This window comes from Phasianus colchicus, chromosome 20 (genome assembly GCF_987193195.1).
Source record: "Phasianus colchicus chromosome 20, bPhaCol1.hap1.1, whole genome shotgun sequence".
NCBI classification, from domain to species: domain Eukaryota; kingdom Metazoa; phylum Chordata; class Aves; order Galliformes; family Phasianidae; genus Phasianus; species Phasianus colchicus.
The window spans coordinates 9703740-9720479 of NC_143455.1; the positions used below are offsets into that span (position 1 = coordinate 9703740).

General features: G+C 44.3%; 2 protein-coding genes across 10 annotated transcripts in view; both read right to left on the reverse strand.

Moving 5' to 3' along the window:
• TOM1L1 (target of myb1 like 1 membrane trafficking protein) overlaps positions 1–16740 on the reverse strand; it is a 512416-nt gene that overhangs the window by 186408 nt on the left and 309268 nt on the right. The gene's annotated exons all lie outside the window — the stretch shown is intronic.
• On the reverse strand, positions 5429–7557 carry KIF2B (kinesin family member 2B). Its single transcript, XM_031598712.2, has one exon. The coding sequence runs from the start codon at positions 7471–7473 to the stop codon at positions 5545–5547; it is 1929 nt and encodes a 642-aa protein (XP_031454572.2). The 5' UTR covers positions 7474–7557; the 3' UTR covers positions 5429–5544.

The following is a 16740-nucleotide window of genomic DNA, read 5'->3' on the forward strand; positions in this document are numbered from 1 at the left end:
ATCAGAGATGGAAACATTTTTGCTTAGACTTCTTTTTTCAGAGGAAGGGTGGAGGTGTTTTTAATCCCCTCCCCATGCAATGATTACATGGAAGATGGCAGGCATGAACCCACTCAAAAGAAAAGGCCAGGGATGAGCCATGCTATGTTGAGAGACAGGAAAAGGAGAGGCAGCACAGGGAGCATCTACCACCAGCAAGATAGGAGAGTCTGCCAGAGGAGGGAATGAGTATCCAAAGTGAAGTTCTAATGTTCTGTCTCAAGAGGTTTCTAACACTGCTTAAAACCGGTATAAAATCACACAAATTAGGCTACAAACAAATAAGAAAATCCAGACCAGCACAGTACTCTACTGCTCGGCTATAAGCAAGGCCTGTGCAGAGTCAGCTCCCAGGTGATGAGCAAAACCAGTGAAGTCTAACAAATGAGAATGAGTTTAAACGTCAGTTGCAGGATGAGCCACAGAGGAAAGCAGGCAGGTTATTACACAGCAGCTGTTCAGCTGCTGCTCTGTTTCTCGGCATCAAGAACTCAGTACACTCAGATAAAATGCCTTTGCTCAGCGGCTGTAGGACACTGCTTGTAGACAAAACCCAATGCTTCTTTTTGACAAACTAATTTAACCACAAGAAGTGGACAAACATTCTGGTGCATGGTGCTGTTCAACTGCTAGGATTAAGAGAAGCAAGAGGATGACCCTGATTTTTGGTTTCTTAACACAACTGGAGAGCAAATTGCCTCAAGTAAAACCTAAGTCCATAAAACTAAGAATGTTCAGATTTTCAGCAAACTTCTGTCCTCTGCAGTGGAGACAAATTCACAGTTCAGGTTTGTTGGCACCCGAACTGCACACCAAAACACAGAAATAGACATTCTTTCAAACAAAACTGCTTACATTTTGTGCATAAATGCCAAAACTTTACTCAAGTATTGAGGGTGCAGAATCAACCATTCAGATTCAATCTCACTCAATAAAAGCTTCTGAACTGAATGAGTGGTACAGCGAGGGCTTACAGGATGGCTGATCTCTCCTTTCCCATTGGGGAAATATGGCTCCTATAGGGCTTGGTGGAGACCAAGCACCTGGTTTGTGTGTTTTCCTTCCTCCTGTTTGCTTCAGAGTGCTTAAATTTTGCTGCTGAGCCTCAAAACAGCGTTACAACTCTGCAGCCAGCCCTATGCCCAAGGGAATTGCCAGGAATTCTCTTTCTAGTTTGCAGACACGTCCCTGCTTGCTGTTTGGACAACACTGTGATGCAGAATCAAACCTTCCTCTGTTTGTTTACCTCTCTACTGAAAGTTTTGCATGCAAACAGCATCTCAGCTTTTCTCTTTGGTGTTTTTTCCTCTTCATTTGAAATTATCTCCTCTCATGTCACATCCCAGTCTCTTGCTGAGGAAATGATGAGGAGGGCACAAGAAGAAGAATGACTCAATACAAAGGTAGAAATAAGAGAAAGCTTCAAGGAACATTCTGAGGAATAACAACATTGTTTGCATCAGGTATTCCTTGTAGTGTTAAAGGAGAGAGAGAGGCAGAATACCAGGTGAATTTCTTCAAAACATAATGTCTTTCAACATACCCTGTGAGATATTACCTGCTTCTGTAGAAAAATAAAAGGAAAATGATTCAAATACCTCACAAATCATAGCTGGAGTGCTTATTTCAAAGATTCACGGGAGTCTAGTACAAACTAGGAAATGGAATGGTGTACAATATAATGTTGCCTGAAAGCACAGAGGAATTTCAGCCACGGATGCCCAGTTTGAGAAGTGTAGTTATGAAAATTCACTGTTTTACATGGACTTTTGGAGCTCCAAGATTAAGCACGTTCCTGGACACAACGATATCCAAAATGCAAAATCAAAACATCTGTGAAAATAGAAATATTGATGTACATCACTAAACATATGTTGCTGACTAAAGCTGTTATTAGCGACAACAGTCAGTCTCTCCTCTGGAAAATCCCAGTTGCCTTGGGCTTTGTCTGAGCAGAAAAACAGAAAAATCTGAATAAAGCCTTGTGAGCTCGCCTCATGATAACAGGCTGAGCTGTAAGACTCCGATAATAATAAAGCCAAAAATACAGGGCTAAATTCAGCCATGCTTACTTGATGCTAAATTGAGCAAATTGCACAGCGCCTGCTGCAGAGGCAGGACCAGAAGGCGGCTTGTTCTCCCAGATTGTCTTTGCAGGGTACAGATTATTTTGATCCATTCATCACAGCCCCCATTTTGCCTGACACCTCAGAACTGAACTGGAAACTGCAGATGCTGCAGCTGGGAATCTGGGGGCTCTTCTGGGTTGTACCTCACTCATTTCCTATCACACAACACACACAAGAGTGTGTCTCACTACATACTTTTTTTTTTTAATGGTCTTCCAGTTTGGAAGAATTTCAGTTGCACCTTTCCAAATCTTTTCCACTGCCAAACTCACAAGTACGATTCCAACAATTAAATAATTCTAGAAAGTGAAAAAAACTGTTTTGTGAGACATGTTTGAGTGCTGGTAATGCCCAAAACTCAGATTTGCAGATAAACTCAGCAGTATTACTGCAGGACAACGTGATACACAGAGTCACAGTTAAAAAGGCAGTTTGAATGGGAGAAATAGATGGGAAGGCACGTGAATGTGAGAGCAGAGGGAGAAGCTATTGAATATTTCAGAGAACTCGTGGATGAATCAATTTCATTTTTCAGCTGATGTGCATTGTGTTATGGGTTGAACTGTCCTGTCTGTTTAAGGGAATGCAGGCCATCCAGCTGCTTTAGACAGAGAGAATTCAAACCTTTAAGGACTGCAGAAAGAGAACATGTAGGAGTTGGAATAAACAAGGAGAACACTGAACAAGGAGTTCAGCAGAGGCTATGAACACATTGCAGCAATGCTCCAACAAAATGAACTAGCAAACTGTAAGGAGTGTGGAAAATAAGAACCTGTTTTACAGCCAAGCTGTTCCAGGCTCTATTGTTCTAAGCTCAGAACTAGGAAAACAGCAACTGAAAAATGATACCTGTATATCTACGTATGAACTACTGCCCCAGTGTATGTGGTAACTACAGGCAATTGCTGACAGAGGATATGTGCAGATATACATGTTCAGTCCTCATGAAACACTCAGGTCAAGCTGAGGTATACGAAGCATAGGAGGCATGTAAAACTCCTAGGAATTACGTCTCACAGTGAAAGTAACATGAAATCTCCCCTAGAAATGACAAAGGTAAGAAGAGAGCAGGTTTAAATCCTTGCAGCATAACAGAGTAGCAGTAGTTATGGTTAATCATCAGGCAAAAAATGACTAGATTCTAGACTAGGCTCTGTCTAGACAACAGTTGCTTTTCTTGTTCAGCTACAGACAGTTATAAACAGAAATGCATCCCATAGAAGTGTTTCAGTTGTTTAACAGGCTAAGCGAATGGCTGACCTTACTATAATTAATTAGCGATCTTTATTTAATTGAACACTCGTGGTCACCAGACCAATGCATACCTAAAACTCAGCACACGTATCTGATTCTGGTTTCATTACAAAGGCATGCCTGGTTCAGTAAAAACTAAAAAGAATTTCCACGGAACCTTTGCACCTGGACAGGCTGTGCCCTGTGTAGGCATGTAGATATGCCCAACCAACATTTCCAGACCCCAAATGCAGAGGGGTATCCTGTACAAACTCATGGGAACCAGACACAAAGTCATACTTAAGGTGCAGGGAATAGACCGAATGGGTTTTGCAAAAGCAAAGGAAAATATGTAAATGAAGATCATCAGTGAAAGAAAAGAGGTCAGTCAACACATGAGGTAACCACAAAAAATGACAACAGGCTAATTTAGTTAATTTGTTTTGCATCTGCTTTAAACAGCAGTAGAGTGTGCTCATGAGTCACTGTGAGCTTCATGTGAGCAGCCTCCTGAATGTGTGAGTAAAAACAAAGAGAATAAAATTCATTTTCCTACTCACTGCAAACCACCGCGCCCTGGTAAGACTTTGTTCCAGCTCATTAAAACCGTCTTTCTAGAACTGTGCCCAACTCAATTAATTCATAGCCCTTTTTGCCAAAAGTTCATGCTAATGATTTATAACTAATGCACAGCTACAGCTGTGAACGGTAAGAACTTAGACCTGAAGCAAGCACGATGACAGCCCAAAGAGCTAACCTACCATGTGCCCTGCATGGGAGACACGTCCTGCACCAGCTGGAAGTGACTGTGCCACTTCTAAGGGACTGCAGAGCCTGCGTGCTCCCACTGACAGCCCCACACCGCGGGTACCGGGCCTTTAAACCTGGTCCATTGCGGAGTCCAGCACCTCACATACAGGAATCCAAGGGAAATGCCAGGGAAGGAACCTCAGCAACACTTTTTTTTAGAAAGGAGAAAACCCTTCTGTTGTAAATCCCTGTATACAACACTCTTGTATCTTAATCTGCCAAGTAATACCTGAGTCTCGTTGCATCTCTGAATGCTACAAGATGCTGAAACCAGGAATACCGAAACAAGCAGAATGCCAATACACAAATGCTTGTAAAGTGCACTGAAGCTGAAAAGCACAGCATATTATTACTGCTAGGAGATGACCAGCATTTAAACAACACTTGGTGTTTAATAATTTCATCACTGAAAACAAACTCCTGGCCTCCTTGAAAGGCTGCTGAAGTCCTTCCATTGACTTGCTCAGCCTTTGGATCAGATGATTCAGCTGCTCAGCAGGTTAAACTGGTGGATGGGACCAACAGCCAGAGAGAGATCAGACTGTGTGAAAAAACTGGGGGAGATTGCCACCAATCAATTAGATACAATTTATACTATTTAATTTCTTCTACTTGTTACCCTTTCAAGAACTTGCACTAAATAATTTCTGTCTTCAATAACATGCATAGATAGGAGCCTGATGCTTTAACCCCTAACAAGAGTGAGTTCTGCAGGGCGTGCCATCAGGAGGAAGCACTGCCTCACCCCACAAGCAGCTCTTGCACTGATACGCACTGCATCAGATGGGGCATTGATGGATGCAGCTTTTCTGACCCTTCCAACCTGTATCATCAGGTCTCTGATACAGGGCACCAACCTGCTGCTTCCCTCTGCAAGCCTTGCAGGCACAGCTTCTCCTCCTAACCTGGAATGTGACTTTTCTCTTGGTGGAGTTCAACAGAATCCTTGAGAAGCCACATCTAGGCAGGTACCTATGAGTATCTCTGTGTGTATATATATATATATATATATAATTTTACAGGCACGAGAGTGGAAACCTGCCCAAATGATGTGAGATACATTCTCTGTAAATTCTTATCTTTTCCTACAGGTTAGATCCTCACAACTGCACAGTTAAACTTTATGCAATGAAAAATACCAAGAAAAAAAAGCAATAGGACTGTTCTTCTACAAGCTTAAACTACTATTTTCAAGGAATAAAAACTCAACCAAAATGTTCATGCAAATGCCCTTTAATGTTTCTTTAGCACTACAGTTGCTGGGCAGATGAAGCAGTGGCAGCTAGCAGCTCTCCTCTCCTGGCAGCCTCAGGGACTGGGGCTCTGGCACAGCTCACAGTGCACAGGACCTCTTAGTGCAGCTCTGGTTGCCGTCCTGTTCCTCCTTGCAAGCTGCTGACGGGAATAATCTGACTTTTTCTCGAATCTCAGTCAGGATGCCAATTTCTTGATCCAGAAATGATTGAAACTGTGCGGCATATATATCTACATTCCTGACTGTTCCTGCAGCCACCTCTAAGAGGTCTTTCAACCATCGCAGAGATTTCTGATGCTTCTCTGTAAGTGTTTTCTCATTTATCTCTTTTCTCTTTTTCAGGGTTTCCCCCCTGCCATTCACACTGAGTGCCCTGGACAACGCTTCCTTGTTTGCCTGCACCCCAAACTGCTGCTCCTGTGGTAAGCTGGTCACAATCTCAAAAGGCTGTTTGAGAGAACTGAAATCCACAACCAGCTCCTTCACACGGTTGGCATACCGCAGGGTGTTCAGGGTGTGCTCACAGGATCTTATTCCTGGAGAGACAGTGGCAATCATGCAGGTGTATGAGTTTTCCCCTATAAGAGAGTCCCTCAGGACTTGGGTGAGCTTGCTAGCCCTGAATGGGGTGTGGGTTTTGTTATGCCCCAATGCCCTGATACATTCCTTGAGCGCCAAGAGGCTTTTATTAATGTCAGCCCCCTCCAGCCTCGTTTGCTTGTCTGCAGTTGTGACATCAGCTCCTCTTTCATTCCCAGCCAGATCAATTAGGGAAAATTTGGCATACAACTGTCCTCTCTTCTTGAGTATCATCTGGAAGATGGCATGGCTCCGGGAGGACTGAGTGTTGGCCGAAGTCTGGCCTGCCATGCGACAGTTGCTGCCTGTTTCAATTAGCCTGATGACATCTTCCACGCTGGTGACCTCTTCCTCACACAGGCCTACCACCTGGGTCTGCTTTTTACCATCCTCTAGCACCCTCAGCCGCTTCTTCCTGTTCAGCAGGTCAAACACTTTGCCCCTGTAAATCTCAAAGAAGGCTCCATAGACCCAAAGCTCCAGTTTCTGGTAATTAGGGTACTGCAGCCTGCGGAAGACATCCTCAGCGACCAGGACGTAGATTCCTTTGCTAGAGATGTTTCCCCGCATGGTGTGTGTCTTGCCGCTGCCAGTCTGGCCATAGGCAAAGCAGGTGGCCATGCCTCCCTGGAAGATGATATCCACGAGGGGCTGGGCGGTGTGCCTGTACACCAGCTCGTTGGTAGCATGGTCATCAAAGGCATGGTCGAAGCGGAAGACCTGGTTGTTCAGATACTGTGTGAGATCCAACTTCTGCTTGGCTTCATGCACGATCACCATGCCCTGGCAGGACACTGTCACCACATCAGTGTCATTGAGCTCGGCCTCCTGCTGGTTCAGGGGCCGCTTGCGAACGCACACACTGATGCGGCGAGGCTGACATGGCATGGAGGCCCACAGTGCCGTGCCGTTCAGGTGGTTGCGGCACTCCTGGATCATGGCCACGATGTCACTCCTGGCATGGAGCGATGTGCTGTCCTTTTGAGCTGGCTTCTCCTTCACATCCAGCTGATGGTATTCCTGCTGTTTCGGCAGCCTGTCCATCTGCCACGTGTATGGTGCCATCCATCTCGTTCCGGACTGAGGCCGGGCTACCACAGGGCTCCTGCTGTCCCAACACATTTCCACTTTGGTGGGCTGCGGCAGCCTTTCACTCACTGGGCTCCGGTAACCTCTGGCTGACGGTGAGGTCTCAGCGCTGCTTGTGAATCTGCTCCTTGGGGCTAGATGAGGGTTGAGGTCAAAGATGACCTGGAGATCCACCTGTTTGGCCTGGCTGGTCCCTCTCTCAAGCCATTCCACAGTGACGCTGGAGGTGCTTTCATGGAGCTTTGTCACTACTGCCTGACATGTGCGCCCACTGCTGTGCTTGATTTCCACACAGCTGCCCAGCTGGATGAGCCCAAACTTGTTGGCCATACTGTTCATGGACCTGGATGCAGGTGGGCAGGCAGACTTCGATCTTACTCCTGAGGGCTCAGTGCTCCAGAACCCAGTGCCGTGTCACAGTGGTTGCTGTGGAACTGGAGTCAGCTTTGAAGTGGAACAAAGGTGGGCTTCTAATCCGCTGCTATGAGTGGAAGGAACACGTAAGGCTGCCATCACCTGAAAAGGCCTGTTGGAACATCCAGGCTGGTGTGCAGCTGTTGTAACACGTCGTGTCCAATTAGATCACTCACACTGTGTTAAGCCAATGCCAGTGACACGAGAATTTATAGCAGTGACACAAGCACAGAAATTCAGAGCATTTTCAACCCAGATTGGCCACGTGAAAATGAAGGAAGCAGCATATTGTTCTTAATTGCCTTGAATGTAAATTTTGAATTCTTTTAAAAGGCTTTCCATGCCTGGAAATCCTGCTTGAACAAATACGAGCTTAAGAGAAAAGGAATGAAAATTGGAGTTGCAATGTGAGTGCCATGGGTATATCTGCATCCATAAGCAAGGATTTCATTTAATTTTGATAAGTGGAAAAACTGATAATATTTTTTATTCATTTTTGTAATGTTCTTCAATCACCTGGATTCCTGAATAGAGAATTTCAAAGTTTTGGTTACATCTTTTTAAAATTCATATTAGCATTCACATTTTTATCTGGGAACAGAGCTGCCATGACTGCTGCTCCTTTCACCTATTTGTGCTGCACTCCATCCTCATGCCTCAGCATGCACTGTAAATGTAACACAAACCATTTTTGTTTGCCAAAGTTATATCACTATGATAGAGAGATCTGATTGTTGGGGCTCCATCTGAAAACACCAGTCTGATGAAGGATGTGGAGCAATAAAACGGCAGCCACTTGTTGGAGAGATTTGGGAGAGCAAATCCTGCCTTGTGCGCCGTTAGATAAGCTTGAAGAAACACAGAGCATCAGGGATACAGGGCAGAGGAAAGCTGTGATTTAAAGGGCTTGTTCAGCCTTCCATGGCAACATTGTCCCTCTTATTGTCAGACCTTGCTCAAACTCTTCTGTCAGATCTGGAGGTCACAACACCTTGGAGCAGAAGCTGAGTGCCCCAGGAATGGGCCAGAGGGGTACACTGCAGTCAGTCCTTGTGGCAAGCTGACTTTTCTGTTTAATGTTTGGAGACCTTTTTAGAATCTCCAATGGGCATCAGTCAAGGTTTTGCTTGAGGAATCTGATATTGGCTCTCAGAGAGCTGAATGACTTTCATTCATCGGCTGCTCGCAGATGATGCAAGTGCTGTAACGTGCACTTGGGCAACTGCAGCCACACTCACCACGCTGTGCACACAGTTGCTCATTTTGGTTTTAATTAGTGATAACTTTGTAAGAGAAAATGACTCAATTTCATAAATGCATTGAAATAGCCCTGCATAACCATAATGGAAAACTAATTTTGGGATTGTCGCTAGGCTTATTAAAGCTTTGTTCATAGGAAGATGCTTTTTAAAGGAGCCTGACTGACTGAGGTCGCTTCATTTAGATATACATTCTTTCTCCAAAGCTGCTAGAAGACAATTCTGCAGCACAAATAAAGAACCAGGGACTTGCAGTCACTACCAGTTGCACAATGATGTATGCAAACGGTGACAGAACGGCAGTGTGGGGCTGAGTTTATCATCTGTGAGAACGCACAAATTAGCAATGGTGCAACTTAGAAAAAATAAGGAAAAAAATCCTTCAGAAATAACACTATCCATGAGGGATAATTTCTGACCTTTTCAGAGAAGCATTCTGGATAACCAAAACATAAAAATATGCATTTTAAATATAAATCTCCCATGAGACAAAACATCAAATCAAGTTTTGTTACAGCACTGCTGCAAACGGACACCCAGCAGCTGCTGAGCTCAGGAGTTGGCTGCAGGCTTCCTGCATGGCCATACAACCTGGAGCTGACAGAGTTCTTTGGGAGCTCAGCGCACATCACAGCCCCTCCTCTGCAGTCAGCACTCATCAACCGTCCCTTCTTCAACAAACCACCAACTGCTCTTTCCTGAGAGCCCATCTGTTGAAATAGGAGTGCTTTAGTAACAATAAGGAAGTGATGGATCTATCAGCGTGTTTTAGAGGGAATGGCTTCGATTTTTGGGTTGTGTATGTAATGATAACAGTTGACTTGTCATTAACCTACAGATTTAATGTTTTAACGGGAAAAGGAGCACCCTGTTAACAGAGGCTACAGAAACACGCAGCTGTGAGCCCTGCTTTGGATAGGAGTGAAAATTCCTAGCAAAGTGGGTACTCAAAACCAGAGCACACCTCTAAAAATGGCAGTACTGTTCATCTGCTCCAGTCATTTATAGAATGCATTAATCCCTGTGAGAAGGCTCCTAGAAAAAGAATAATAAGAATCCCATGTTTATAGGGACTTCATCTGCCTTTGTACAGAATAGAAACTCCATGAGAAACATAACAGGGGAGTTCTGGAGAGTTCACAGCAGGCAAACACAGTGGGTAACTGAAAAAGCAGACAAAGTGGAAGTAAACATTTTAAATACAGTCAAATTCAATTATTCAAAGTAAGGTTAAAATAACCCATACTTTTTCCTTTTCATTTCTGATGCAATACCTTGCTGCTATAAGATTCTGGGGCCCTTCGGTGAGGTGTAGCCCCAGTTACATCTGATTATTTGTCCTTGCATCCTTAAAAAATATTTGCATAGGGCTATTTTATAATTCCAATAAGACACCCAAGCCTGTGAATTATAGTGCAGTAATTCACACCTGCTGCATTTAACAGCTCTCGGCCTTCTGCCTTTCTCTAGCAGTACCTTCTCATGAATTACTGCTCCATAATTCACTCCCAAGAGTATCTTGCTGCTCCCTCATCATGTTGGCATCTAATTGCAGCAGTTCTCAGGTGTGATTTTGTACACAAGAGAACTAAAATATATGCAAGTGCATTGTATATAAAAAGTATGTTTCTAAGAAAGACCGTACTTGGCTTGAGATTGCATGTTTTCAGCTGCAGCAACTATTAATGGCTTTGATGGCTATGCACTTACCAGTTTTTATCATCAAACACAAATGGGGTAACTGAGAGATTAAACCAACACAGTGATAATGATCAGTAATTTAAGAAAGAAGTGTAAAATCCTCTTCCCAAAAGCACAAGAGTGCCTGTATATAGGTGGGTTACCTTAGGAGGTGCTTAGGTTTTTGACAAACATGGAATGCCACAGCCCTCACTGAGCAGAGGGACGTCCTGCTGCCAACCCGAATGCATGCAGGCACTGAGGTCCCCTCGCAGCCCTCCCAGCCAAGTGCTGTCCTAAATCAGGACTCAAAGGAAGAGGACGTTTTGATGTCCATTTTGTCTGTTCTTCAGATCCCAAGTAGCAAATTTAGTGTAACTACTCCTCAGTTCTCTCGTTTCCCTTGGCAGAAAAGGCTCAACTGGCACCACGGCAGGAGACAGGCAGCCCCTCATGTGGCAAAAAGGTTATGCTGGATTAGAACTGAAAAACTGTCAAAAGGAAATTTTGCCACAGACCTGAATGCTGTGGTTTAACCAAGATTTGTGTTCTTAGGTATTTTTGGGAAAGGTTATTCACCGAGTGGCATCCAAAGCTGTGTGTTAACACCAGGACTCTGTTGTGCTCAACAACATGTAAGTATTCCCAAAAAAAGACAGTTCTTCAGTGTGTTTTTTTGCCAGGGTTCTAGGCAGTAATTACAAAGTGGAGAGGAAAGGAAAGGAAGAGGATGGCACCTCCTGGGAGCAAAGGGATCAGCCTTTTCCCAAAGCCTGTAAAGCTTTGGTTTACCTGCACAGAAACCCTGAAACAAATGCTCAGCAGCTTAAAAACTTGTAACTTATTCAAACACCCTTCAAATAATTTGCAAGCATACGTGAGTTTTTTTGTTTGTACTTTATAAAATACTACCACAGTGAGGAAGAAAGTAAAGGATTTGCTCCTGCTATGAGTCATCAGAGAATAAAGGCAATGTGCAGCAGCAAAGATATAGTGCACGGTCTGTTAAAAGAAGATGCTTTACTATCACAGGATGTAAGAAACATCCCACATTTCTTCTGTTGCTTTTCCACTGCTACCCAGCTAGCTGTCAGCTCGCCCCGCACGCAAAAAGCTGTGGTCACAACCCCCAGCATTAATACAGACAACCAGTCCTTTCTGCCAAAAAACACAGTGAGCAGATGAAACGGGACGAGGCCAACAACAGCTTGCATTTCACACTTCATGGGAGCTGCACGGATGCTCAGATCTGCCCACACAAACCACGATCCCAATCACAATTTGAGGGGGGGGGGGGGGGGAAGGGGTGAAAAAAAGGCCACAAAAAACCACACACACAGAATCCCAAAGCCTTCCCAAGGGAAACAACTGCTGTTCTTCAAGTAGGAAAGCACAGATGGGATCTACCATAGTGAGGAGCCTAGAGGACTCGCATCCTTATGTAGTGAAGTGGGACTATTGCCAACTCTCTAGATTTCTAACAGAGTGAAACTCTGCTTTTCTGAGCAATGGAAACGACTTTCATTCATCTGATGAAGTAATAAAAACACAAAATAAGATAATTATTGGTGTCATTCTAAAAGAGAATAAATTCCAGCAAACTCAATGGAGGTTGTGGGTTACAACGAGTTACCAAATGAAAGTGGTATATTCTCCTCTCAATATTTTAACGAGACACAGTCGATTTTTATTATTATGTATTTACTAGTCTTCCTGGCAGAAAGCAGTATTTAAAATTGAGGTAACTAATCTGAAAATCAGAGTGAAAAGTGCTAATTCACAGACCAGTGTAGGTAGGCCTAATTCATCTTGTGGTTAGGAACATCCTGCTAATGTTTAACACATGGAGAAGCTTTTAGTAACAAACTCTTCTAATTATCGAATCCTTCTGACTATCCTCAACTGGCTGAATGTGTAAACAGCGTGGTGCTTAAATGCTTTGAGATCCCCTCTGCAAAGCGTTCATTAAAAAAATTACGGAGCTCCGCTCTCATACAATTGTTTTAAGCCTTAATGATTCAAAGGACTTAACCAACGTTAATTAAAATCTGATCCTACTCCAAAAGCCACACAGACATGGCTGGTTTTCATTGGTTACCTGGAGCTGTGGCTCTGAGCCACCCTCCCTGCAGGTGGGGAGCGGCTCTGTGCTACTCCTGCATCCTCCATCCCTCTGCCTGCACTGCACGGCGCAGTCCTGTGCCCTGAGCTCAGGGCAGTGCCAAGCTGTGGTTGTTCTGAGAGCCACGCTGCCCACGGAATGCTCACAAATGGGGTTTAAGTGATTCACTTTAGATTTTGAAGTTTGAAAGATGAGACAGATAATAGTATTTGTAAAAAAAATGCTGAAGGCTGTTATCCCCTCATGGTCTGCATAAGTAGGAGCTTGCTTCCCAATTACCTGCCTGTCACTGCAATGATTGATTTCAGTGTTTTATGAACAGCATATGCAGCCCTTCTATGTTTAGATAAGAGATTACAGGGACTATCAATCCTCATACTCTTGTGTACAGTATTAACACTGTCTAAAGCTAATATATTTCTATCATGGACCAGTATTATTTAATTATATCAGTAATAGTTCCGACCTGCAGAAGGGATGAAGTGCTGCTGGGATCCACACTGTCAGGTACTGCTGAGAAATGGCTTTGGTTGGTTAAGTTCATTTCTCCTGCCAAGTTAAGGACGCAACATTTGAGGATAAATAGTCACACGAACTACTGGGATCTGAATTAGAGCTTGTGCAAAGAATGCTGAATTTGTTATCACCCATTGTAGGGGCTGTCAGATCCCTTCTGATCCCTTTCATAAAACACTTTTCTGACTCCTCTACCAAGGCAGAATTAACTAATGATTTATACTCAGACAACGAGCCTGTGATCAGACAGCCCCCAGAAAATCACCTAAGCTGCCATTGGATTTCATATTCAGATACAAAATATCCAAACATCAGCACAGTGTGCACTGTGCAGTTCCCATTTGCTATCCACGACACCTCATGCAGGGAAACCACCGTCACCTTCAGATCAGCACAGCATTTTGGAGGCTTAAAGAAACAGGAATGAACCTTCCCAAGCTCTCAAAGCCCACGAGCTGCACTGACAAGAACATACCCTGCTGTTGATACAGTGGTGATTCCCAGCTACAAGGATGCCATATTCCAATGCAGTAACCTTACTTGTCATAGAAAGACAAATTCCAGCACCCTGCCTCACTCTAAGTGAAAACTCACTCCAATTCATCCTACTGCAGAGCCGTGCTGGAAGCTCTGTGGACTCCCCTGGATGAGCACTGACTCCCATCAGCTGTCACCCTTTTGTTGCCATTACAGAGGGAGTGAACTGACTTGGATGAGATCCCACTGGTGCAGCCATGCACACTCAGAAAGAAATGTGCAATAAACCTGGCCAGACCCAGCTTTGTGAGGTGCTAACCATGTGTTAGTGCTCACAGCCAGAACAGCACAGGTATCTGACTACCTAGAGGGTGCAAACAAGAGTTTAGGAGAATTTAGAAATAAATCCCTAAGCAGAGCACAGCCAAATGCCTGCTGGAAATCGAAGTGTGGTGGGTGTCCTTAAGCCATTTGCCAATTCTTAGTTACTACACACCTACGTCTTAATAGCTCTGCGTGGCTGCTTGACAGATGGTCTTAGGTCACAAATCCCCTTACAGCAATGAGAAAACAGTTTAGCCCTTTGTAGGATGTAACCAGCATTTTCAGAAAAGGCTGCTGGGATTGCCTGGGTCAGTAGCTACAAACCAATTCCAAGAGAAGGAGGAGCAGCTCCATGCCAAAGCTGCCATGTTTTCTGCTACACAGGCCCTAAGGAACTATTCCAGTGCTACAGTTCCAGGTATTAGCATACAAGTGTTTAAAAGTTCTCTAAATTATTCCTAACCCTTACAAATTGGACAATGCACAAATCTGCTTTCTTGTGCTTTTCTTCCCTCCCTCCTTTTGTGTTAATGTATCTGCTTGCAAACCCACCTCATGCATAATGCAGTGCAATAAACTGCAGCTTGGAGTGGCTGTGCAGCCTTGCCCGTGTGTAAAGAGCAGGAGAAACCCATTACTCACTGTGTATCCTTCCAACACAATTCAAGTTTGACAAACATTAAACAATTTGAGCCGACTACAGAAAGCCGTGCTTCCTCTGAGTGCCTGTTAGGAAGCTCAGCATCAGGCTGCTCATGAGAACTGCTGGGCAGAATTAATGATTTCCTTAAGGTAAATGACTGTGTGCTGAAACAATGCTGAGGCACTCGCTCTCAAACCTTCTCCTTCATAAGAGGAAGTCGTTTCACAGTTCCAATGTTTGTCCTGTTGGGGTTTCTTAAATTCCTGCCTCAGTTGGAACTGCTCTGTGTGTCCCTGCCTGGGTCCATTAGCTGCCTTTCAATTCGAATTTCAAGCAGAGCTTTTCTTTCTGTGTGGTAGCACAGCCTCACCTGTCTGTGCTTCATTTACAAAGCTGAGGTGAAAGTCCCTTTTCTGTTAAAATAGATGTTAGAATGTTTAAAACAATCAAAACCAGAACACGGTATGTTTAAATTCTTCTTCCCTAGAAGAAGATCGGAAATCACTCTATGAAAACCAGACTGTATCCAGATCAGGTCAGTTCAGGAACTGGATCACCACAGACCAATAAAATCTGCCTTCTATTTCCACTGACTAAAGAGTAAGCACTGCACAGATGTTCCACATCCCAGCCAACCAGGATGGAATCCCCTGGAGAGGAAGAAGGATGCTGCTGTGAGGCTGCTGTGACGGAGCACTCCTCCCTTCAGCTGCGTGGGGCACTGGGTGCTGCTCTGCAGAAGCACAAAGCCAACCCTGCAGAGACCCACAGGGCGCTTTGGGACACTCGGCTGAGATTCCAGCAAGAAAGTGTGAACTGTGGCTTTCCTTTTTTTAATTTGGAACCATGAAAATTTCCCTCGGATCTGAAAACACAAATACCTCAAGCATTTCTAAGCAGAGCAGTGCTTGTGCGGGATGGGATGCCTGGCAGCACTGAGCTCTGTGTGCTGCTTGGGGGAGCAGCCCGGTGCTGCCTGCACTGTGCACAGCCTGGCCTTCTGCTAAATGGATCCTTAGCAAGTGACAAATAAAGGATTAACTGCCTGCAGCACCAGCCCCTCTACCTCAATATTTATAGCTTTCCAAGTTATTAGCTTTTTAATTAACACTGAAAGATCTGAAAGCACCTAACTGTATTGTACCGTAATTATATTAACAAATTACAGACATGAAAATTAAAATTCAGTTGCTCTGATATTCTATTTAGAAATGTGCAAATACAGTTGATGTTTTGCTAATAAATGTTTCTCAGATGTTATGTTTCTAAATGAAAGGAGAAAATGTACCTTTACAGTATTCCTTTATGTGCCTCTGCCCTCATTTGGAATTAATAAGCAAATATAAACGGTGCTTGAGCCCCTCCCTTAAGCTCCCTCCAGTTATCACAGTTTCCTAAGTTACAGACTGTAGCTGTATCAGGACAACCACGAGGACAACACCAAGGTGCTGGATGTAGTCTGCTTCATTTTCCCTCTTTGTTTCTCTCCACCCATAGACACACACAACATGCAGAAGGAAGGTATCAGAAGGCTGCATAATGCACGCACACAGAAGTGCACTGTTTTCCCTCTAGAAGGCTAAGCCCACTGATTTGCTTTCTGCCACAGAAAACTCTCCAAGACAAGCAGGCGTGAGATTTGACGATCCCTGCAAACCAGATACCGATGCAGGTGTGTGCTGTTTCCAGAGCAGACTGCCCTCAGCCCCCTGGCTCTGCAAACCAGAGGCCCACAGTGCCTGATGGAGCTCCAAACCCCCACAGGTAGCAGGAGAACTGTGTGCACAACCAAGCAGCTATGGCACAATAAATGCATCTGTAAGGTGGGTTTGGGCACTTCGTGGATGGTGTCACTGAGCGTTTTGCAGAGGCTCGGAAGAGGCCTGTGCATCACCTGCACCTCACACAAGGTCAATGCTTCTGATTAATGAGGGACTGCTTAAACAGCTTATGAGACCTATGCTCTGCAAAGAGCTGGGCACTGCCATTTATCTCGTCTCACTGTCTGTGCCATGCTACGTAACTACCTGAAAAGATTTCTGCCTTAAGGAGATTACATTCAGATAAGTGATTCCTAGGTTACTCCTAGTGCAACAAAAGCAAAAGCAGACAAACACAAATGCTGCAGTATAATCCAGATTTCCTGTTAAGTCTTGCAATATTAAAGTGAC

Bases quoted from the DNA above. Each gene is read 5' to 3' on its own strand.
- KIF2B (XM_031598712.2), bottom strand. From the start codon at position 7,473: ATGAACAGTATGGCCAACAAGTTTGGGCTCATCCAGCTGGGCAGCTGT.